The 23,186-nt window shown below is 53.0% G+C and overlaps 1 protein-coding gene across 6 annotated transcripts; it reads left to right on the forward strand.

Annotated features, from left to right (window-relative positions):
* Positions 1 to 2,759: 2,759 nt before the first annotated feature.
* CTC1 (CST telomere replication complex component 1) lies at positions 2,760 to 22,937 on the forward strand. 6 transcript variants are annotated; one of them, XM_028124987.2, is made up of 23 exons: positions 2,760 to 2,853; positions 6,363 to 6,526; positions 11,302 to 11,539; positions 11,682 to 11,893; positions 12,226 to 12,373; positions 14,827 to 15,111; positions 15,225 to 15,353; positions 15,896 to 16,128; positions 16,250 to 16,427; positions 16,517 to 16,717; positions 17,224 to 17,350; positions 17,903 to 18,017; positions 18,157 to 18,481; positions 18,583 to 18,672; positions 18,912 to 19,105; positions 20,174 to 20,262; positions 20,360 to 20,534; positions 20,822 to 20,899; positions 21,341 to 21,485; positions 21,576 to 21,640; positions 21,886 to 22,051; positions 22,182 to 22,308; positions 22,470 to 22,937. In XM_028124987.2, the coding sequence occupies exons 1-23, from the start codon at positions 2,821 to 2,823 to the stop codon at positions 22,604 to 22,606; spliced, it is 3,654 nt and encodes a 1,217-aa protein (XP_027980788.1). In that variant the 5' UTR covers positions 2,760 to 2,820; the 3' UTR covers positions 22,607 to 22,937. The 6 variants fall into 6 exon arrangements, with proteins under 6 accessions (XP_027980788.1, XP_027980789.1, XP_027980790.1 ...); XM_028124988.2 differs by having other exon boundaries at positions 21,341 to 21,452; XM_028124989.2 differs by lacking the exons at positions 22,182 to 22,308; positions 22,470 to 22,937 and having other exon boundaries at positions 21,576 to 21,653; positions 21,886 to 21,973.
* Positions 22,938 to 23,186: the final 249 nt, after the last annotated feature.

Genomic DNA, 23,186 nt, shown 5'->3' on the forward strand with positions numbered 1-23,186 from the left:
CTTCCCTAATATCTCCCCCTCTCCCACCACATTCCTTGAAGATGCTTATTAAATCAAGCTGGATCTACTTCAGTGGCTTGCTATTCTCTTGTGCCCCTCTCATTTGGTCTTGCATGCTGCCACCAGATTAACCTACATTTAAATCACACCAACAAGGGACGCCTGGGTGGCTCAGCCGGTTAAGCGTCTGCCTTTGGCTCAGGTCATGATCCCAGGGTCCTGGTATCGAGTCCTGCATCAGGCTCATTGCTCAGGGAGAGCCTGCTCTCCCTAACAAGTAAATAAAACTTAAAAAATAAATAAATCACACCAATGGGGGGTTGGTGAGGGGGGTAGATTCAGTACAACGCTCTCTGATCACTGTAGCTTAAATTCAACACTCCCTCCTAGGAACTATCAAAAGTAAATCCACATCTCCGTGGATTTGGTAAATAGAAGGAGTCTTCTGAGTTGAGAAAATATTGGAAGCAAAAGGAATGATCAGGTTTGGGACTTTAGGCTTTGACACCACAGTATCCTGCATAACTAGTTTATGCAGTAAGGAACAGAGAGCTTGCATCAAATGTGCGGTTGAATCAGGGAATACCATAACTTGTAGAATTAAAGTCTTTAGGGGCGCCTGGGTGACTCAGTTCTTGAGGGTCTGCCTTCAACTCAGGTCGTGATCTCAGGGTCCTGGGATTGAGCCCCGCATCGGGTTCCCTGCTCAGTGAGGAGCCTGCTTCTCCCTCTCTCACTCCCCCTGCTCGTGTTCCCTCTCTTGCTTTGTCTTTCTCTGTCAAATAAATAAAATCTTAAAAAAAAAAAGAATTGAAGTCTTTATTTCCTGTCAAATGATGACAAGAGCATTCTTTTTGTCTACAATGTTTATACTATCTTGTTCCAAAAATTTGAAGCTGCTATAAGTTTAAAATAACTTAAAAACTCCCCTTTACCTTATTTAAGATTTTTATTGATTTTTTGACAGAGAGAGAGAGAGACAGTGAGAGAGGGAACACACGCGGGGGAGTGGGAGAGGGAGAAGCAGGCCTCCCCGCCGAGCAGGGAGCCCGATACGGGGCTTGATCCCAGGATCCGGGGATCATGACCTGAGCCGAAGACAGACGCTAAACGACTGAGCCACCCAGGCGCCCAACCTTATTTTATTTTTAAACAAATTTTAAATTTTATATATTTTTTAAAGATTTTATTTATTTATTTGACAGAGAGAGACACAGTGAGAGAGGGAACACAGGCAGGGGGAGTGGGAGAGGGAGAAGCAGGCTTCCCGCGGAACAGGGAGCCCAATGCGGGGCTCGATCCCAGGACCCCGGGATCATGACCTGAGCCGAAGGCAGACGCTTAAAGACAGAGCCACCCAGGTGCCCCCAAATTTTAAATTTTAAATTGAAGTATAGTTGACATACAATACCGTATTAGTTTCAAATGAACAGCATTGTGAGCCAACAATTATATACATCATGAAAGGCCCACCACGATAAGTGTAGTTGCCATGTGTCACCACACACACTTATTACAGTATTATTGACCATATTCCCTATGCCGTACTTTTCATCCCTGTGGCTTATAACTGGAAGTTTGTATCTTTTAGTCCCCTTCGCCTCCTTCACCTATCTCCCCATCCCCCTCACTTTACCTTTTTAGATTTTTCTTTTTTTTTAAGATTTATATTTATTTGAGAGAGAGTGAGAGAGACAGAGAGAGCATGAGGGGGGTTGGGGGCAGAGGGAGAAGCAGCTCTCTGCTGAACAGGGAGCCCAACGTGGGGCTCAATCCCGGAACTCCGGGATCACGACCTGAGCCAAAGGCAGTTGCCCAACCACCGACTGAGCCACTGAGGCGCCCCTCACTTTACCTTTTTAATCTCCTGTCTTCCCCTCCCACCGCACTGACTTCCTTCCATTTCTTTTCACCATAGCGCCTTTGTGCTTGTGGTTGCCCCCATCCATCATTTCTCTTTGGTCCCCACCATCTGAATCCTTCATCTCTTCCAATTCTTTACTATAATGTCACCTTTACAGTAAAGCCTTCTGCATACAAAAGGGTCACGCTACCCCCTGCGTTCCCTGTTTCTCTTTCAGTAGTACCTATTACTAATTGTCAACACTCTTTTTTTCCTTTTAACTGTCCGTCTCTGTGTCCTAGGATGTAAGCTTCATGACAGCAGGGATTTTTATCTTTGCTCACTGCTGTTATCTCCAGAACCTGGAACAGTGCCGGGCACAGAGTTGCGTGAATTCTGTTCACTCACTGCCTACTAAGCCACGGAAGGATTAGTTGGTTGACTGAATTAGAAAGAGCAAGAGGCTTTCATTAGCTGATCCACAAACATTTAGCAACAAGCTCTGTTCTAGGTACCAGACTGCAAAGATAAATAGAATGAATAGGATGGCACTTCTAGGTACTCGTGGTCTAGCGGGGAAATAGTTACAGCAAGGAGTCAAGGGCAGAACACAAGCACGAATGACGCGCTCAGGTCGCGTTGAGGAGGCACGTCTCTGTGCTTGGCAACATCAGGGAGACGGAACGATGCTTAGGAGCGACCAACCAGGCCGGCTGCGTTCGAGCTCCGGAGCCGCCCCCCGCTCCCCTTCCCGTGCCAGGGACGCCACACGGGAAGTCATCCCGGAAGCAAGCGGGCGGGCGGGAGCCGGGGGGCTGCCGCGGCAGCTGCGCACTGGGGGCCTGAGGCCGCGGGTGGGAGGAGCCGGAGGCGCAGCCGCCGCCGCGCCCACCGATGCCGTCACCGAGCGGCCTTCCCGTGAGCCCTGGCGCGGCGGCTGTTCGCGGGCTCTCCCAGGGCGTAGCCTCGGGCGCATCATGGAGGCCAACCCGGCTCCGGCTCCCGACTCCGTGAGTGCGCTTCTCCGTCCTTCGTCCCCGTTTTTCCTCCTGGTCCTGTTCCCTCCACGTTGCTTCTCAGCCTCCCTCCCGTCGCTGGGCGAGGGGAGGGAGCTGCGAGGCTGATCGTCCTTCCACCGTCGCGGGTTCTGCGAACGCAATTGTGGGCGCCTGCGGCGCTAGCTGGGAGGCTTGGACACGTCTCCGCCCCCTCTCCAGGCTCCCAGCAGGGTGGGAAGCCGCGGGCGGGCTATTAATGGCGAACGGTGGGGCCCCTGACGCAGCTGGGGGGAAAGGGGTAACGGGAAGCAAGGAAAGCGTCTGAGAGCCGAAGTGCACGTAGGGGTTATCCAGGCAGAAAAGCGCTGAAAGAGGTTTCCAGGCAGAGGCAAAAACACGTTCAAAGGCAAGAGAGAGAACAGGTATCTTTGGAAAACCCAAGTTCAGTTGGGTGGTGGTTGGAGGGGTGACGGCTGACAGTCTCGTGCGTCTTGCTAAACAGCGACTTTAACCTGAGGCTAATTGGGAGTTACTGAGGGGTTTTAAGCAGAAGAGCGATTGGATGAGATTTGAGATTTCGTTTCCTGAGGTAGCAGGGTAGAGAGTACCGGTTAGAAGGCTGGGACTGGAAAGCAGTGAGAGATGATGGTGACCTCGACCACGGCAGCAGTGTTGAGGTTCCAGAAGTGAAAACAGTAAAAAAAAAAAAAATATATATATATATATATATATATGTTGAATCATACATATATATATGTTGAGGAGGTAGAATCAAAAGGACTTGGGTATGGAATGGAAGGCGTTATAGGAGGACCGCGGGTTTCAGGGTAGAATTACTTGGTTGAGGTTGCTGTTTGCTGATTGGTGAACGTTGGCAGAGGAGTGGGTTTTTTTGTTTTTTCGGTTTTTTTTTAAAGGTCAGTGTTGGGATGTGTGGTGCCTGTAGGTTGGCCAGGTGGAGAATCTGGTAGGCAGATGGAGGTCACGAGAGAGCTCAACTAAAGTAGCCTCTGTGGGTGGCTAGTAAGGAAATCCAATGGCAGAGGTCACCGAGGGGAAAATGTATAGTGTTCTCAAACTTCAGTTTATATTAGTATGATCTGGGGAGTTTATTTAAAACACAGACTCCTGGGGCACCTGGGTGGCTCAGTGGGTTAAGCATCTGCCTTCAGCTAGGATCATGATCTTGGGGTTCTGGGATCGAGCCCCACATCTGGCTCCCTGGTCAGTGGGGAGTCTGCTTCTCCCTCTCTCTCACCACCCCCTGCTTGTGCTCTCTGTCACTCTCTCTCAAATAAATAGAAAATCTTATTTTAAAATAAATGAAATACTCCTGGAGCACCTGGGTAGCCCAGTCAGTTAAGCATCCCACTCTTGGTTTCTGCTCAGGTCATGATCTCACGGTCCTGGGATCAAGCCCCAAGTCGGGCTCTGTGTCAGCGGGGAGTCGGCCTGAGATTCTCTCCCTGCCCCCTCTGCCCCTCCCCCTGCTTGTGCGCGTGCTCACTCCAAATAAATAAATAAATCTTTTAAAGTTCCGATTCCTGGGTCCCCCACTCCTGCCAGGATTCTGTTTCAGTAGATGAGATCCATGAACTCACATTTTTAACAGAATTTAGGGGATTCTGAGGCAGTGGCACAACTTTGAAAAACAGTAGTATTCCATGTGCCGAGTGGTGGACAGGCCCTCAGGAGCTAGAGAGGAAGACAGAATGTAGGAGTCCGGGTGAGGCGCTCGTTATGTCGCTGAGGCAGTGCTGAATGATGATGTGGTCCAATCTTTTTTTTTTTAAGATTTTATTTTTAAGCAATCTCAACACCCAATGTGGGGCTTGAACTCACAACCCTGAGCTCAAGAGTCATGTGCTGTACTGACTGAACCAGCCAGGTGCTCTGACATAGTCCAGTTTTGACAACCATGATCACGGGTGACAGTGTTTGGCTAAGGTGGGGTAAAGGTGAAGTTTAGTGGTAGAGCTGTTCACAAGGACACTGAAGTCAGTAGAACCTGAAGACAGGTCCCTTGAGCTGCTAATGATTGAGTGACTGTGGAGGATTGACCAGAAGGCTAATAGAAGGGCATTGGAGGAACAGGGATGGAGCTGTAATGGTTTAGCATTATCACTGGGGATCAAGAAGGATAAAGGTTGTACCCCTCAGTACTGTTGAACGCTGTCAGAATTTTATTATTATCTTAAAGATTATTTATGTATATGAGAGAGAGAGGGATAGAGTGCACGTGCCATGACGGGGTGGGGGGGTGGGGGGGTGACAGAGGGAGAGGGAAAGAGAGTCTCAAGCTGATACGGGGGTGGCGGGGGACTCGATCTCAGGACCCTGAGATCAGGACCTGAGCCAAAACCAAGAGTTGGACACCTAACCAACTGAGCCACTCAGGCACCCCTGTCAGAATTTTAAAATAAAGCAGCCTAGGGGCACCTGGGTGGCTCAGTCGTTAAGCGTCTGCCTTCGGCTCAGGTCATGATCCCAGGGTCCTGGGATCGAACCCCGCGTCCGGCTCCCTGCTCAGCAGGAAGCCTGCTTCTCCCTCTCCCACTCCCCCTGCTTGTGTTCCCTGTCTCGCTGTGTCTCTCTCTGTCAAATAAATAAATAAAACCTTAAAAAAAATAAATAAAAACAAAAATAAGCCATTTAAAAAAAAAATAAAGCAGCCTAACATTGGAAGTAGGCCAAGCTGGTCCCCTTCTCTAGAACTAACTATAGAAAGGCAACTATGTCTCCAGACTGTGTGGTAAGCATACAAAGGTGGCTCATGTCCTGCTTAAGAAGTCTGCATCTCAGCCGAAAAGACAGAAAACAGATCTGGTGGGATTGCACTTACATTGATTTAGCTCATGGGAACTCAAATGTATATACTTGAGTAGAAAAACGAACGATTAAATATCGTACTCCACCTATGTCCTTTTTACATACTGTTTGTAATTACGCATATTTACATTTATATTACATATTACTATGTAGTATTGTGTCCTATTTATGAGCAACTTAAAGGATTTTTTCCAAGAGTGATTTTGACTATTTTTCAACTTGTTGGCCTTAGGACCACATCCCACGTAAGATGGGACACCACGATACTGTGCGTGATGATCGTTGCTCTCTATAGAATTATGTGCATGGTGCTGTGGGAGCTCCAGGAAGGGAGCAGCATTCTGCCTGGGACCGTCAGAGAAGGTTTCCCAGGGCGATGTATATTCCAGTTGAGCATGTTAAGGACTGGTATGGGTCTGTTGGGGAAAGAGATAGGACCACCCGCACAGTTCCAGTGGTGCAGCCGGTTATCACACGGTACTTAGAAGAGAAACAGGTGAGACCAAAGCCGGAGGGCCAGCGGTCTGAGGAGGGACCGGACTAAGGCTTCTCAGGTTTCCTCCAAGTTCTAAACTCCAGTACTTGTTTATTTACATGCCCTCCGAATTTCTTTTTCTTTTACTTTATTCCCAAAATTTCATTGGTGGGCAGGATGGTTAGGAAGATGTTTTAACTAGTTTCCCTTTCCTCAGGAGCAAGCCTGGCTTGAGGCTGCCCAGACCTTCATCCAAGAGACCCTGTGTCTGCCTGGCAGCGAGCCCGATGTCCAGTTGACTCAGTCGGTGATTGACTGTGTGAAGACCACCTGGTTGTCCCAGGGAAAGAACCAAGGTTTTCCCCTGCCCCTCAGCTACAGGTAAGGAGAGGAGGGGTTCAGAAGGGGGTTAACTTTGGTACTAAAAAAGGACCCAGAGTTAACCAGGGGGAAACGAGAAGCACAAGGGGAAACAAGCTAAGGGGAGGAAAATGTGCTTGAACACAACCCCCTCTGCCAGGCTTTTCCATCCTCCGTCAAGCTGCTTTCCCTGTCTGATGGCTCTCCTAGATTGGCTGAAGCCAAGTTAGGGACAAGGAGAAGAGGGAGGAAGGTGGGGGAAGATGGAAAATTCGTAAAAAGAACTCTCAGGGTGGAGAGAGAGGCCAATGTTCTTTCGTGTGTGTGAGGAAACTAAGGCACCGAGTTAAGACATCAGCAAGTGCAGATAGTTGTGTTTTAAGACCAGAGTTTAAAGTCTTCTGAGGGTGTTGAGTTTTTTGTTTTTAACAACACTTCCGTTTCTGAAACTGTTCAAAGCAGTGTTGATAAAGTACTGCAAGAAAAGGGTTCCATGGCCAAATAAGTTTGCGAGACACTGCATATGGTGTGATAAGCTTCTCTAGGAAAGTCACAAGGCTCATTAATGGATTAAAGGCTCTGAAGGTCCTGTGGAAAGAACCCCGTTTACCTCCTCATAGAAGTGACCACGACTTCAAATGTGGGTGTATTTGTTTTAAGTTTTTATTTTTATTTTTTATCATAATCTTTTTCTAGGGAGGGAGAGAGAGGGCAGGGAAGGGCAGAGGGAGAGGGACAGAGAATCCTTAGCAGGCTCCATGACCCGAGCCATAATTAAGAGTCCATGCTTGGGACACCTGGGTGGCTCAGTCCGTGAAATGACTGCCTTCGGCTCAGGTCATGATCCCGGGGTCCTGGGATTGAGTCCTGCATCCGGCTCCCTGCTCGGCAGGGAGTCTGTTTCTCTCTCTGCCTGCCGCTCCCCCTGCTTGTGCCCTCTCTCTGTCTCTCTGTCTCTGACAAATAAATAAATAAAATCTTAAAAAAAAAAAGTTGATGCTTAACTGACTGAGCCACCCAGGCGCCCCTTAAGTTTTTATTTTCATTCCAATTAGTTAACACATAGTGTTTTGGCCTAATGTTTTATTTTATTTATTTTTTCTTTTCAAATATTTGAATTCTAGTTAGTTAACAGGCCGTGCAATGTTGGTTTCAGGAGTAGAATTCAGTGATTCATCACTTACATATAACACCCAGTACTCATCACAACAAGTGCCCTCCTTAATCCCCATCCCCCAGCTAGCCCATCCCACCCCTGCCTCTATTTCTGCCTCTGTCACGCCTCAGTTTGTTCTCTGTTGTTAAGAGTCTCTTATGGTTTATTTCCCTCTCTTTTTCCCCCTTTCCCATACGTTCATCTGTTTTCTTTCTTAAATTCCACATATGAGTAAGATCATATGGTACTTGTCTTTCTCTGTCTTATTTCACTTAGCATAATATACTTTGGCTCCATCCAGATCATTGCAAATGGCAAGATTTCATTCTTTTTGATGGCTGAGTCATATTCCATTGTGTGTGTGTGTGTGTGTGTGTGTGTGTGTGTACGTGTGTGTACGTGTGTACGTACACACACACACCATCTCTTTATCCATTCATCTGTCAATGGACATCTGGGCTCTCTCCGCAGTTTGGCTATTGTTGATAATACCGCTATAAACATTGGGTGGCACGTGCCCCTTTGAATCTGTATTTTTGTATCCTTTGGGTAAATACCTAGTATACTTGCTGAGTCATAGAGTAGTTACCTCGAACGTGGGATGAATTAGTCCCTTATCTTTGTGTTTTTATTGCATGTGCGTCCATCCCCAAGCCATGTACCATAGAGTTTCGTGTACCTTTTGTACATATTTTATATAGTCTCTGCAGTTTGCTTTTTGTGCTTCACCTGCTCCTGAGATTTACTCCTGTCAAGAGCTCTAGCTCATTTATTTCAACCGCTGTGTGGCATTCTGTGAGTGTACGTGTTACCGTTTATCCTTTAAAAAATAAAAAAGGCGCAAGTCTGTTTAGTTTTGCTTAATTAGGCATTTCCCAGCCTTGCGCAAGCATAGGGTACTTTTCCCCTGGACTTAACACTGCTTATGGCAGTGTGGCGTTCACTCGGCCCCGCAGTCCATCTCCATCAGTAAAGGCAAGGGATCTTTGGTGAGAAGACAGCTTAATCGTACTGTGTTATCCAAAACATCATCTTCAAAATCCTATGCTTTTCTCATCCGAGGACGTTGTTATAAACTAATGGTAACTAAATATGCCGCTCCACCAGACTGTGAACCAATTCAACTGCTGCCTTCATTGCAAAGGTGAAGCCCTCCAAATTCAGCAGTGGGCTTACTGACCCCATGTGTAGTCCGACTCAGTGCTCAGCTCGTAAAAACCGTAGCATTTGCCATATTATTTGCTCCAGGTCTTTTTTTCATAAGAAATGAAACGTTACAGGTTTAGTGGAGTCTCCTCTGTGCTCTCTCCTGATCCAGTTGGTGGTTCTCTCCCCTTGTCCGGCAGCACCCAGTGTCCTGAAGGGAGGTGCGGGCTCATCGGGCATGCACGTGCCGTTCCAACAGGTGGACGTGTGCCAAAGGACACACGGGGCCATGTACCTCCATGTCCTGAACCATTCCCAAATCTGCTGTTTATCTTGTTGGAAAAATGGTTTTTGTGTGTAGTTGCTGGGTAGCAAATGATACCTTATTTTAATCCCAAAGTAATTTCTCAGGACACACTTACCTGGGGGCTTTTTTCTTTTCCTCCCGTGTAACTCTTCTCAATCTACTCCACTGGCTTTAGGTTTTCCTTCATTTCCTACAGCCCTCGTCCACGTCCTAACTGTAACTATTACGGTTAAATGCATTGTTTGTGTAAACACAGAAACAGATCTCATTAGAAAACTGACCTGTTAGCATGGGACAGAGAGCTACCTATCAATTAGTCTTGGTTGAAGAAGTTGTCATTGCTGTGAAGCCTCGTGCAGCGGGGTTCGAGTCTCCCACAGGTAACCGAGTATGTGCCTAGTGGCCTCCATGATCACAGTCTAATCAAAGAAAGATCCGGATCTCTCAAGATTCTGGCATTACTGGGATAGTGGAAAAGTGGTAAGTTGGAATCTGTTAGGAAAGCTTCCTAAAAGGAACCTTTTTAAAGTTTCTTGTTCTTCAAGATAAATGTAAACTAGGTGGCACGATGTGTTGAAGTGAGGAGTCTGTAAAGAATGGTGGGCGAGGCTAGGATAGGAATTATTCCCCGGGTGTAAAGATTTTATTCATACGTATTTCCCTTCTTCATGGAGTGCCTGCTGTGTGCCAGGCATTGTGCTAGGCATTGAAAGTTGGAGATCAGTGACAAATGGAAGGATTCGAGCTTCTCACCTTCAAGTTTCCTGACCTAGACCCTGAAGAATCTGGGACAAATGACCACATCCTTACTGTTTTCTGTCCTGAAGGTGCCTAGGGGAAAGAAACCGCTATTTCCAGCTTTGTCCTGGGCCTTTAGAAAAGTGGAGAAACACAGGGAAAGAACATGGTCTTTTGAGTGAGGCACTCCTGGCTTTGCCACCCACACCATTGTGTACTGACCTCTCCCAAGTTTCTTCACTGGTGGTGGTTACAGGGTTTTTGTGTGTGTGTGTGTGTTTTTTTAAGATTTTGTTTATTATTTATTTGACAGAGAGAGACACAGCGAGAGAGGGAACACAAGCAGGGGGAGTGGCAGAGGGAGAAGCAGGCTTCCCGCTGAGCAGGGAGCCCGATGTTGGTCTCGATCCCAGGACCCCGGGATCATGAGCCGAGCCGAAGGCAGACGCTTAACGACTGAGCCACCCAGGCGCCCCGTTCACAGGGGTTTTTGGTGAAGCTTCGGTGCATTCCTGAGCATGAATGGTCCCAATATAGCGTGTGCATAGCAGGGACTCAACACATGCTAGTCACCATTTTTGCCTTTTATATCGTCCAAAGCCTTTGGGGAAAGAATGAAACAGATGTGGAAGGGGAGTGCGCCCCTCAGGATAGTGTTCCCAGCTGTTAGTGCTCTCACGGGGGTGGTGTTCATGAGTATAACGAGGAGGGTGAGATGTGCCACTTCATACCTTTATTCTTTCTCTTCTGCTCGGAAGACCATGAGAAGGCGGGTGTGTGGAATAACGGGATTACAGATGTGAATCCGTCACAGCTTCGATAAATTCGCTGTTCACGTTCTTAGTGCCGCACCTCATCGTTGGTAGTGACGAACAGTGTTGAGACACTTGCCTGGAGAATGGCTGATCTCAAGCCTCTTTTGAGATTTGGGGGCTCTAGATGTGGACCCCCACCTCAGCCTCTGCTTCCCCGCCGGTCTCGAGTTCTGTGATACCCCAGCCTGGGAAGGAAGCCTGGCTGGGGCCACTGAGGTTGGGCCATTGGCACGTGCCCTAGCGGCCCCATCGGCGTTCTCTGTGGAGCTGAGAGCCGAGATGCTGTCAGAGGAGCTGAGTGTGGTCAGGTGTTGTCCCCACGCTCACCCCCCAGGCTGCTGGTGTACTTCCTCATTTCTCTGGTCCTCTCCGTGGCGCCGTCTTGTGTAGAGTATCACTCAGCACTGACTTTCCCCCTCCCATCCTGAGGCACTCCCCAGTCCTCGGGCCCAGGCCGCATCCTCATTTCCTTAGGCTCTGAGCCCTGAAGTTCTTGCCGTTCAGCCAAACTCCTTTCTTAGTCTGTGGCGTCCATTGACGTTTCCTTAGGATCTTGGGGGACTTGTTGGGGTTGAGGGTAGTTTCCTAGGCTTGGATGCAGCTTTGCAGGACCTCTGCTCCGTTTCCTCTGCAGCTTTGTCTCAGTACAGGACCTCAAGACCCACCAGAACCTGCCATGCTGCAGCCACCTGTCCTGGAGCTCTAGTGCGTACCAGGCTTGGGCCCAAGAGGCTGGACCAAATGGGACCCCACTACCCCGGGAACGGCTCTTACTCTTAGGGACGCTCACAGACCTGTTGGGGGACTTGGAACAAGAGTGCAGGAAAGGAGACCTCTATGTGAAAGATAACACTGGTGTCCTGATCTGTGAGGTAAGTAGGAAGGCGGAGGTCAGGTGCCTCAGAGCCTCACAAGGACGGTCTAGGGAGCGAGGCAGTTAAGTCTCTGAGGGAAAAAAGGAGGGTGGGTGGGATGCTGGGGTCCGGGTTGACCCTTGCTCTTGGTCTTTTCCAGCTCATAGATCTGGACCTGTCTTGGTTGGGCCATCTCTTCCTGTTCCCCAGTTGGAGTTACCTCCCTCCTGCCAGGTGGAATTCTTCAGGGGAAGGACACTTGGAGCTCTTGAGTGCCCCAGTGCCAGTGTGCCCCTCGACCGCCAGTCCTGGCCCTCCCACCCCTCTCCCTGTTCTCTACCCAGAGACCGCTTCCCGCTTGCTCAGACACAGGTAGTCCTTCCCTGTCTCCAGGAGGATGGAGCCAGGTGAAACGGGGAGGAGGGAGGGAAAGGTCCTGAGAGCAGTCCGGGGCGGGGGTGGGGGGTGTTCCCACCTGAGTCAGGGCAACGATGGGATGGGGCCTCTCCCAGATGTTGAGTACGAGTCTTCAGGGGAAGTTTGCCTTGTCCAAGGTCAGGGAGAGTTTGAAGGACATCCTCGGAATAACAGCTTTGGGCTAGGGACATTTTAAATTCCTGCTAGGTTATTTACAGCAATAGGGAAGGCATGTGTGGGGGGAAAAGAAATAAAAATTCCTCTTTCCTCTCGTCTTCCTTCGTTAGAGGCAAGCTCAGAGGCGTGCAGCCGAACCTGGCTGGGAAGCTGGTTCGAGTGAGTGCTCTGGTGAGGAGTCAGAAGAAAGCTCACTTTGTCTTGTCTCTTGGTGGCGGCTCCTCCCCAGCTGGCAGCCATGTGTCCATTGTCGTGCAGGTGAGGATTGGGGTCAGTTCAGGGTCGTGGAGGTGTGCAGGAGTTGTCAGGACTCTTAGTAGCAAAGGTGAACATCAGAGCAGGGGCCAGCTTAGGGGGGAAGGGGCGCTGTTTCCTGGGACATCGCTGTTGCCAGAGGGGTCCAGGTAGCATCACTCCCGCACGCAGAAGGAGGAAACACACTTTTCTGCTGTGCGCTTCGTATGCATAGACAACTTTCGTATCGTGTGTGACTATTTCAAAACCTGTCGGAATCACTTGTTTTTCCCGTGCATTAGCAGGATGACCATGAAAATTATCCAGCTCAGCACCATTAAGGCATCGAGTATGTGCCCTTTTTTTTTTTTTTGGCCAGGTGCACTTTTTAAAACACTTGGTACTTTATTATTTACTTTCTTTCTACATCAACTGGTACAATTTTAGAATCATTAATTTTTACGCTATTGTCTAATGACTCATATAATTATCTGAATGATGTTTCAAAGGCATTCAAAACAAAGGATAAAAAGACTTTCTCAGATGCATATCAAAAAAGGGAACTGTGACATTTATTAGCGCTGTTAGAATTCTTGTGTCGTATGCGTCATAAGCTTGAGTGACGGTGATTAGCGGCTACAGGAACTGAAAATGCTAAAACTAAAAATGCTTAGGAGCTGCCCCAATTTCTGGTCTTGTTTCTCCTCCCAGCCTAGAGAGGAGCTTCTGTATTTTCTTTACATTAGACTGTTTCACGTCTCCTCGAGCCCAGTGGAAATGCTGCTCTGGGCAGAGTTGGCTCCGGGGAGAAGTGATCTTGCTGTGTTTGTAGGCTGCTGCAGACATACTGGAGACACACTTGTCACCCTAGATGAGCCCAGGGAATCTCTTCTGTGATGGAGGAGCTGAGATCATCATCTCTTGAAAAGGAAGGACTGGACTCTGAAAAGAGGAGAAAAGATTCAGGGTAACTGCCGTGCTAGGCAGTCGGGGATGAGAGGTTGCTGCTGAGCAATGACTGTGGCCCTGCGGAGGGGGCTTGGCACTGGGGTGACGGGAGCCTGACCTCCGCAGGTAGGGCTCTTGTCTTCGAAGAGGAGCGGAGGACACTGAGCGGTGGCGACCCGCTGCGGTGGCCTCGGGGCGCGGGGGGCCAGACGGGCAGGGCTGGGGGTCTGCGTTCGGATGCTGGCATTCCGACAGAGGAAGGGAAGGGGCGTCTGAATACAGGCGGCAGGGCCGCGATGCCGGCGGTCCTGCTGAGGGCAGAGGGCAGTGCGAATGAGCAGAAGCACTGCTCCACGCTGGCTGCCTCCTTGACTCAGACCACCGGGGACCCCGGCTGTGCGCCAGCAGGCACCAGCAGGCAGGGCTCAGCAGCACAGTGACGAGGGGTGGTGGCCGAGGTCTGACAGCGGGACTCACCTGCTTCCAGGGTAGAAGTGGAAGTCTGTGAGGCTCGGGTGTCCTGAGTCAGTGCGTTCGCCCCTGCGGACGGCAGCGTGCTGCGTGGGACCTGTGGAAGGAGCGTGCCCCAGACGGTTGTTGGGTTTGGGAGCCGTGTTTCTTCCCCTTGTGCTTAAGTTTCTCAACAAGCACCTTCTGCAGCCCCTATGACACCCTGCTGTCTGCGGTTGGTTTTATTTCCATACTTGGGGCGGTTCTCATTTTGCTGTAAAATCACGTCCTCAGCAGGTCATTGCTGGGTTTTCCCTCCTCTCGGCTCTCCCATCTTGTGTCTTGCGCCTCCCAGGAACGCTCCCTCTCCATCCCGGCCAATGTCCTCACCGCCTCACTCGTCCTGAGTTCTGAACGCTTTTATGTTGCTGCCTCCTGCTGGAGTCGCCCCTCCCTCCCCCTCTCCTCCAGTTTGGTGAAGCAGAGACGCGCCCTTCGGGACCCTGTGTGGACTCCGCTTCTTCCACGGGGTCTTCCCGCTCATTCCCACCCGCCCTGACCTGTCTGGCCCCGAAACCTTGCCCACTGTAGTTTTTGGTACTTGATCATATACGGTTCCACATCGTTACTTGAGTTTGCGTCTGTGTTCCCCAGGGGGTTGAGATATGTTGGGAGAGAGGGACCAGTCTGTTGTATTCCCTTCACGTCTGTCCCAATACCGAATACGTATATACCCTCTACCTGTAGCTTAAATAAACGAAGGTGGTTTGTGTGTTACGGGGTGGGATGGGGAAAAGCAAAAGCCATGGAGTCTTGGGTGGAATGTTTCTGTATTTTGGAGGAAGTTTTAGGGATAGTTTGCATCTTAAGGGAGGGATTGGGAAATACCTGGCATCTCCCGTGAGAAGGAGGCAATCCAGGAGGTTAAGATTGAATTGTCAGAGCGCAGGGAGAGGCCAGGCAGAACTCACGAGGAGCGGGTCGCTGAGGTCAGATCATGATGGGGGGAGACTCTGGCAGAGGGGCAGTGTCGTGGGAAGCGTCTCATGTGCCGTGTTGCCTGCCCCCGCACAAGCCAGATCCCTGCCCAGCTGGTGTGGCACCGAGCCCTTTGGCCTGGTAGGTCCTATGTGCTGACAGCACTGCGAGTAGTCAGGATCCGCGGGCACTGCTACCGCGTGTGGACGACCAGTCCCTCCTCCCACCTGCTGCCACTGAAACCAGAATGCGTGCGAGAGCTGGAACTGGAGCTGGATGGGCCCCTCTTGGAGGCTGACCCCGCACCGCTCCCCGTGCCCAGCAGCTCCCAAGATGGGGACAGGGAACCTGCTCTTGTCCGCCACTCAACACTCTTATCCTACACGGTGAGCGAGACGGAGAGATCCGAGAGGGTGGCGGGGGCGGGGGGCGGGCAGGAAATGCGGGACTCCAGAGAGGGAGGAAAGAGGGACCACCCGGACCTTTGGCCTCTCCGCAGGGAAAGGTCACCGGCGTGCTGAGTCAGCCGGCCGGCCTCTATGAGGTAGACGGGCAGCTGGCACTCTGCCTCGCCTACCAGCAGTTCCACAGCCTCAGGAAGGTGGTGCGGCCAGGAGTCTCCCTGGAGGTACGTGTGGCGTCGGCCCTCTCGGCAGCTTCTCCTTCCTTTCTGGGCTGGTACTCACCAGCAGCAGCAGGGCAGAAACTTCTGCGGCAGAAATGTAAAAGAACACGTGTGTGTCGGAGGGTGGAGGTTGCATACTTAATGCCAGGAATGATTTGGACAGGAGCTCAGATCAGGAAGGAGGAGAGGCTGGGACACGGGAGTATCTCCTTTACGGAGGGGCTTCCAACTGGAGGGGGAGAGGCCGGAGCCGAATCTCAGGTGTGGGGCCAGGAGGTCTCTGACAGCCTGGTGAGTAGCGGCGCCTCGCCCACCAGGAGCCTCCCGGCCCGCAGCAAAGCCGAGGGGAGCGCGTGGGAGGTGAAGGCTCCCCACAGTGGGAGTGCATTGTGCAGAAAGGGGCCTGGGGCCTGGAAGAACATGCCCTGCGTGGGAGAAACGGTATTTCTTGGGCGCCGGGCAGTGGGACACCACAGTAACTCTCCCAGCTTTCATTGAGCTGAGGGCTTCACCCCGGCTTTACAATTTTTTCTGCTTTTCTCCAGCTCCAGGATGTTCACCTCCTGCAGTCGGTGGGTGGAGGGACGAGAAGGCCAGTGCTCGCCCCCTGTCTCCACGGCGCCATTCTCCTTCGGGGCTTCTCTTGTCAGAAGCCTGAGACTCAGTCTTTCTACCAGGCCCAGGGGGCCTCCCTGTTTGAGCAGCTGGTATGGGAACGCCAGTTGGGCCTTCCCCTGTACCTGTGGGCTACCAGGGCGCTGGAGGAGCTGGCCTGCAAGTGAGGAGGACGGGGGGCTGGGCCGGGCGTGGAGGGCTGGTGCGGCTAGGGACCAGGGGCGCAAGATCCTGCAAGAGGCATCCCCCTCGGGGGGCCTCGAGCGCTTCTCTTCCTGGCCCAGGCTGTGTCCCCACATGCTGAGACACCACCAGCTCCTGCAGCACTCGTCTCCGGGGAACCCCAGCCCGGGACTGCAGCTCCTGGCTCCTGTCCTGGACGTTCTGGCTCCGCCGGGCAGCACGCGTCGGAATGCACACAAGGAAATCCTGGAGGAGCCGCATCACTGTCCCCTGCAGAAGGTGCGAGCGTGTGTGGGAAGCGTGCGTGGCCGAGCTCATGCCGTGGGGGACCCGCAGCCGCACACTGATTGCTCTTCCTTCCCCCACAGTACACGCGGCTGCAGACGCCCTGTTCTTTCCCTACTCTGGCCACCCTGAAGGAGGAGGGGCGGTGCCGGGCCTGGGCTGCCTTTGACCCTAAGAGCCTCCTGCCCCTGCCCGAGTCGTCACACCTGACCAGTTGTCAGCTCAATCAGCGCGTGTCTTGGTCCTGGCTGTCGCTGCTGCCTGCCACCTCCCACCCAGCCCAGGTAGGGGGCGCCGGGGGCGCGCAGGCCTCCTCCCTTGGCGGCTCTCACCGCCGCCCCCGTAGTCCTCCCCCACCCCTGCGGCTGCACCAGCCTCTAACCAGACCTTCCCGCCTCTTCTCGCCCTAGCCGCTTTCTCCGCAGCGGATGGAAAGCGGGGTACAGCCTCACTGGGCTCACAGAGCTGTCTTGTGCGAAATCCTTTTGTGCTTCCTCCCAGAGCACATGAGATAAAACGCAAAGTCCTCGCAGTAGCCTGTGAGGTCCCGTACTGGCTCCTAGTTCTACCCTCAGTGTGTATACTTCCCCCCCCCCCCCCCACTAAACGTGGGGACGCACAGGTCTTCTTTTCAAACCCGTCTTCACCACTGCAGCGTAAGCCCTTTGAGGTCGGAGACTGGATCTTTTGTCCACTCTGTAGCTAACATTTAACGTGGCACCTGACACAGAGTGGCTGCGGAGTATTTGTTGAACAAATATTCGATACCTTGTTCTTCGTCTCCCTGCAGATTTTAATTGGGGTTCTGGCGGCTTCGTCTCATAAAGGCTGTCTGCAGCTTCGGGACAAAAGTGGTTCCCTCCCCTGCCTAATCCTGGCCAAGCACTCTCAGCCCATCACTGACTCCCGGTTCATAGGTTTGGAGTTCAGAAGTGGACAGAAGGGGGCGGATGGGGAGGGTCTCAGAACAGTAGGGTTGGGGCGGAGGCACCTGCTGGGACGTCCTTGAGATGCTGAAGCGGCCTGTGTTGATCTGCAGGTTGGGGACAAGGCCGGGACCCCGGTGTTGGCACAGCAAAGGAGCGAGGGTCTCTCTAGCCAGAACTCCAACCCCCAATGTTCATTTCTCCCACCATAGCTTCGGACGTGCACACCAGCAGGACACTTATAAGATTGGGCTTACTGAGCCGTATTGACAGGAGGTGTCCTGTAAAGGAAGGCTTCTTAGATCAAGGAACAGGTGTTCTGGGATTTGTGAGAAAGGCGAACTGAGCCTTGCCACCTAGGAGGCCGGGGCAGGATTGGACGCCTGGCTGGGGTGGTTTCTCCCTTGGAGATACCAGCCCTTTGAGGCGGGGCTCAGGTCTGGGCCCTCACCTCGTGTTAGGGGAGCAGCTCAGGCCTGGGACAGGCGGTGAGACCTGCAGGGTGGTCTCCTCTTGCCAAACTAGAAAACTTTCTCTCTCCAGGCTGCTTGGTACGGACAGAGAAGTTCCAGTTGGTCATAGAGCGGAATGTCAGAAGCAACTTTCCTTCCTATAAGGAGCTGAACATGACAGGCTTCATCCAGAAGCAGCAGGCCAGGTTGGCTCCCTGGGGTTGTGGCCGCACCCTGAGTCTCTTGAGGGGTAGGGCAGGGCCTGGTGCCGGTGGTGGAATGCGGGGGCCCACGACGCCCAGCGCGCACGTTGCTAAGAAAACTACTCCTTGTCTCTCCCAACAGAGTCTATATCCAGTTCTTCCTGGCCGATGCCCTGATCCTGCCTGTGCCCAGACCCTTGCTTCACTCAGCCACCTCCCTCACACCTCAGGCAGAGCCCGTCTTCCCCGACGGTCCCCACATAGAACAGAGCCGACTGTTCTTGCTGTCCCACAAGGAGGCACTGATGAAGAGGAACTTTTGTGTCCCCCCAGGAGCTAATCCAGAGGTGCCCAAGCCCATCCTCAGTTTCCACGTATCGGGGAGCTGGCTTGGGGGCACCCAGAGGAAGGAGGGGACTGCATGGGGCCCACCTGAGCCCAAAGGAGATGAGAACAAGGATCAGAAGGTAAACGGGGACCGCGGGGGCCTGGGGCCTGTCGTCCTGTGCCCCTAGATCCTGTGTGGGAGCCCATCACCTGCCTCCCTCCATCCCCCCCTCCCTCCCAGGTTCTCTTAATCTTCCGTGGTCCCTCAGTCCGCTGGTTCGAGTTCCTGCACCCAGGTTATGTGTACCGACTCGTGGCTTCCGGCCCTCCTGTGAGTGCCCCACTTGATCCTTCATCCACCCTGCCCCGGAAAGCTTTTCTGGCTTAGGGACTGGAGAGGGAGTGCCGGTGCCTGGCTACTGTCTAGGTCTCCTGGGAGAAGGGCGGATTTAGATCAAATGCAAGGCCCTCTCACCAGCCTCTGGGAAGAAAACAAAACCGGTCCTAGTATTTTGTGAACTGCCTCTGGAGCAGGACGCACTCAGAGAGTTGTCTTCCTGTTCTCGGCAGACCCCGCTGCTGTTTGAGCAGGGCGGGCCATCCTGCATCCCACAGCATCCCCTGGAGTTGGCTGGCTGTGCGTCCTGCCTCACTGTGCAGGACGAGTGGACTCTGGAACTCGAGAGCGGCCCGGACTTCCCGGCCGTGCTGGACACCAGCAAGGCCCTGCCTAAGACCTCGCTGGACGACCTGCTCAGTGGCAAGTAAATGTCCGCCAGCTTCTTCAGCTCCCGTGGCCACACTCTCCTGCCGGGGTGGGGCTTGGTGAACAGTCTGTTCCCCGGCACGGCGCATGTGTCTTTGACGGGACTCAGCTCCTAGAGGAGAGATGTCCCCGTGACCGGGAAGCTGGATTTCATGCCTGAGTTTCTCCCTAGCGCCTTAGCGTTCACTAAAGATCACGAGCGAGCTTCCTCACAGTTAAGGAAAAGCTGTAGCCACGAAAGGAAATCTAAGAAGGGAAAAAAAAAAAAAAACCATAAAGAAAAAAGAACAAAGCTGGAAGCTCTAGGCAGGGCCTTCCTCTTCAGTGCGAGCAGCACTGGCTTCAGGAACAGCTGTTCTGTCCCTCCCAGGCAGCTGCCGGTGCAGACGACGAAGCCACAGATTTCCCCTGGGGTTTAAGGGGAAAAACAAAAAGCCCTGCTGGATTGTATGTGTAACTGTGTAATTCTTACAAACCAGTCTCTAGTAGAAAGGATCGTTTCCACGGACCCATGAGTGGTGGGCGTGGGCACGAGCGCCGGCATATAAAGCCGCCAGGGGTGGGCCACCTGAGCTCCTTAGGCACGCACGCAAACGCAGCTTTAACATCTGCCGTACGTCCTGGTAAGGCCGCTGCTTACGGTGTCGTGTGGGTCCTGAGTGATCTGCCACAGCTCTGTTTTTCCCATAAGCCCTGTTACTTTTTTTTTCTTTTTAAGATTTATTAGAGCGGGCGTGTTGCCCACGAGCAGGGCGCGGGGCAGAGGGAGAGAGAGAATCTCGAGCCACCTCCCCGCTGAGCCCAGAGCCCCCTGTGGGGCTCCATCTCAGGACCCTGAGATCACGACCTGAGCCAAAAATCGAGAGTGGGACGCTTAAAGTGACTGCACCACCCAGGCGCCCACCCTGTTCCTTTTAGTGCGTGACTTGACCCAGGGCAAGGCTTTTTTAGGACCTTACAGATGATGTTCTTGCATTTACTTTAGCTCTTTTTCTTGTCCTCAGATCCCTCTCCAGTCTCTGTTTTCTCATGCCTCTGTTATCACTGTATTTCTGTGACCCTCCAGCTTCACCGATACCCTGGTGTCTTTCTCCGCTGAGATTTTGTCACGGACCTTGTGTGAGCCATTCCCGGCCCCTTTCTGGGCAAAGCCTGGTAATGACGCCTCCTTTGCGGGGAAAGGGGTGAAGTCGCATGATGGGACTCTGAGGTCCCGGCAGATGCCCTTGACCCCTCCCCTTGGCTTCTGCAGGCGGCACTCGGACCTCGAGAGCGTCTGTGAAGCTGACCGTGGCCGTGGAGGCTGCCGACTGCCTGTCCCGCCCGCACTTAGACATCTATATCAAAGAGCCACACTTGCCTCCCCCACTAGGACTCCTCCCAGGAGCCCGAGTCTACTTCGGCCAGCTGGAGAAGAAGATGTCCAGGTGAAGATCTGCGAGGCCACTTGGCCTCCCCGCGCCCCCGCCCCCCCCCCCCCCGCAACACCTTCTCTTTGATGTGACTTCGCCGTGTAGTCTGGTGTGTATGCCCTCGGCCCTCATGAGACGCTCCACGCCGCTCCTTCCCTCATGCTTCCCTCTGCTTAGGCCACGGTGCAGCCTGCTGGGGGTGGTGGGGGGAGGGGTATGTGTCTAACTTGTGATCTGGTACCAGCTCCTGCCTCAAATTGATTTCTTTCCCCTCCTCTTCATTCTGCCGCCTGCCCCTGCAGATCCCACAATATTTACTGTTGTTTCCAGCCATCCACTTATCTGCAGGTCCTGAGTTTCCCCCCTGAGACCACAATCAGGTCAGTGCCCCAGGCCCTGCTCCCCAGACTTCACAGCCTTGCATCCACATCCTACACATGGTCCCGGCTCTGGGAGTTTTGCCATAACTAGTGTTCTCCACTCCTAGTAGAACATGTTGAGTCAGAAGGATTTCCTCTGCCCCAAATAAAAATGCCCGATGCTAGTTATTTTACCCAGAAAGATGTAGTGTTCTAGGTTTTTCAGCCTAGTGTTAAAGGCTTTTCAGTGTAAAATGCAGATCTCTTTCTGGGCTACCATCTTGGTTCAAGCCTGGGAAATAATGGACGTCAGAGGTGAGGATTCAGAATGAGCCGCGAGGCTTCTGGGAGAGTACAGTATCCTCTCCCGTCCCCGACCCTGTGCCTGCCCAGTCCTTCCAGACATAGCCCGCTTTCAGAATGCTGTCGGCTCTTCCTGGACTCCGGTCTCTCTCTCTCTAGTGCTCCCCTGCCCCACATCTTCCTGGCTGAACTTCTGCAAGGTGGCCGAGCCCCCTTCCAGGCCAGTGCCTCTTGCCATATCGTTTCTGTCTTCAGCCTTCAGCTCCTGTGGGTGTGTGCTCACTGTACCAGCCTCTGTCCCCAGGTATGGGAGGGCACAGGCTGAGTGGGGTGCAGGGTGCCAGGTGGGTGTGAGGGGACTCAGCATTTTTCCAACCCCCTCTCTCCACCCCAGGGAAGGTGTACTCGTCAGGGCTCCACCTGTCCCACACAGACCTCTGTAAGCCAGGCCAGCATCAGGTGAGAGCACAAGGTGGGCACCCGTTGCGCCCCGTATTTCCCTGTCACGTGACTTGCTCTGTCTGCTGGCCTGTTGGCATGATTCCTGGCTTGTGCGAATGGCTTCGGAAGTCGTTAAGGATGAATGGGTTAAAGTCAAATGAGTTAGGCGGGAAGTGGTGGGGAGGGAGGCACGTTGGGGCCACCCGGCCACCCGGGCTCTGCCGTGGGAGTTTCTGTTTCTCCGTGGCCCCTCCTTTCCCCAGGCTCCTGGTGGAGGATGGGACCGCCGAAGCCGTGGTGACCTGTAGGAATCATCATGTGGCAACAGCACTAGGGCTGTGTCCCAGTGAGTGGGCCTCCCTCCTAGAGTCTGTCCGAGGGCCGGGGAAAGTGGCCTTGCAATTTACAGGTCCTGGAGCCCAGCCTGAGGTGAGACGTGGCTGGGAGGTGGGGGCTCGAAACCCAGATTGCCGAGGGTTTGGTAGAGGGTTTAAGAATCTGAGTTCTGAAGAAAAAAGAAAAAAAGGAATTCTGATTAATCCTCAGTTTCCCCTTTTAGTCTTCAGCCAAGGTGGATGAGCCCTTGACCCTCTTTCTCCGGACACTGTGTACCAGCTTTTCTGTCCTCCGCCCTGTCGTGCTTTCTTTTGAGCTTGAGAGGAAACCTTCCATGGTCACCCGGTTAGGTATGGGAGAGGGAGGGGGTACGTGGGTAGAGGGGCCCCTGAAGGAGGAGGGACGAGCGATCAATCGATGGGAGGGTTGTTGGGAGCTGGGGAGGAGGGTGGTGGGTGGGGGCGACAAACCACAAGCCTAGGACAGCCGGGTTCCTCTCTTCTGGTCTCAGAGCCTCGGCTACAGCGGTTCCGGTGCGGGGAGCTGACTCTTCTGACTCGTGTGAATCCCAAGATCCGACTGTCCTGCCTTTCTATCCAGGAGCCCAAGCACCCCAGCTCCCTGGGAGCCTTTTCTTTGTCCTGCTGAGCTGGAGGGCGGTGGGGGCCTGCCGGAAGCCTTGGGGCCCCAGGCCTATCATCTCCTCCCCCCTCGTTGTACCTCACCTGTTCTGTGATGGCACCAGGACCCCAGATCTCCGAATTCACAAACTGCTACCCTTCTGTGACGTGTCCTTCCCGTTCTGGTGCCAGCCTGCCTGGAAGTTGTTGAAATGGGCAGATGACGGAGCCGTTGATATTCCCTCTCTAGTCGGGGTCAAGGCATTGGCCCCAAGAGGGGGCCCCGCGCGCCTGGGTTCTGCCTTTGGGGGGGTATCTGTGGCAGGCCCCTTGGCCCGCAATAAAGCTCTGGTGATGTATCCCGTCTGTGCGTCTCTCCGGGTCCCAGGCCTCCTGACCTCCTGGCGGCCAGCCCATCACTTCGCTCTTGTTTGTTGCTAGAGCCAAATTCGGTTTGGAGAGGGGCTTCTGGTCGGACAATGATACCAAGAGTCAGGCCTTAAAGGGAGGAAATTGGGGAGTGGAGGGCAGGGTGGACAACATGGCCAGATGGTGTCGCTCAGCAACGCCGGGCCCCGGGGAAGTCCAGCGTGCCAGCCTGGGGTGTC

Source organism: Eumetopias jubatus, unplaced genomic scaffold (genome assembly GCF_037043125.1).
Source record: "Eumetopias jubatus isolate StellerSeaLion01/CBP00866 unplaced genomic scaffold, mEumJub1_p1.0 scaffold_10, whole genome shotgun sequence".
In the NCBI taxonomy this organism is placed as follows: Eukaryota; Metazoa; Chordata; class Mammalia; order Carnivora; family Otariidae; genus Eumetopias; species Eumetopias jubatus.

What these genes read in the sequence shown, in the direction of transcription:
- CTC1 (XM_028124987.2), top strand. Translation starts at nt 2,821, where the DNA reads ATGGAGGCCAACCCGGCTCCGGCTCCCGACTCC. An exon ending in ATGAGAACAAGGATCAGAAG is followed by an intron (nt 18,482 to 18,582) that starts GTAAACGGGGAC and finishes CCTCCCTCCCAG; the next exon opens with GTTCTCTTAATCTTCCGTGG. An exon ending in CTGGAGAAGAAGATGTCCAG is followed by an intron (nt 20,535 to 20,821) that starts GTGAAGATCTGC and finishes CTGCCCCTGCAG; the next exon opens with ATCCCACAATATTTACTGTT.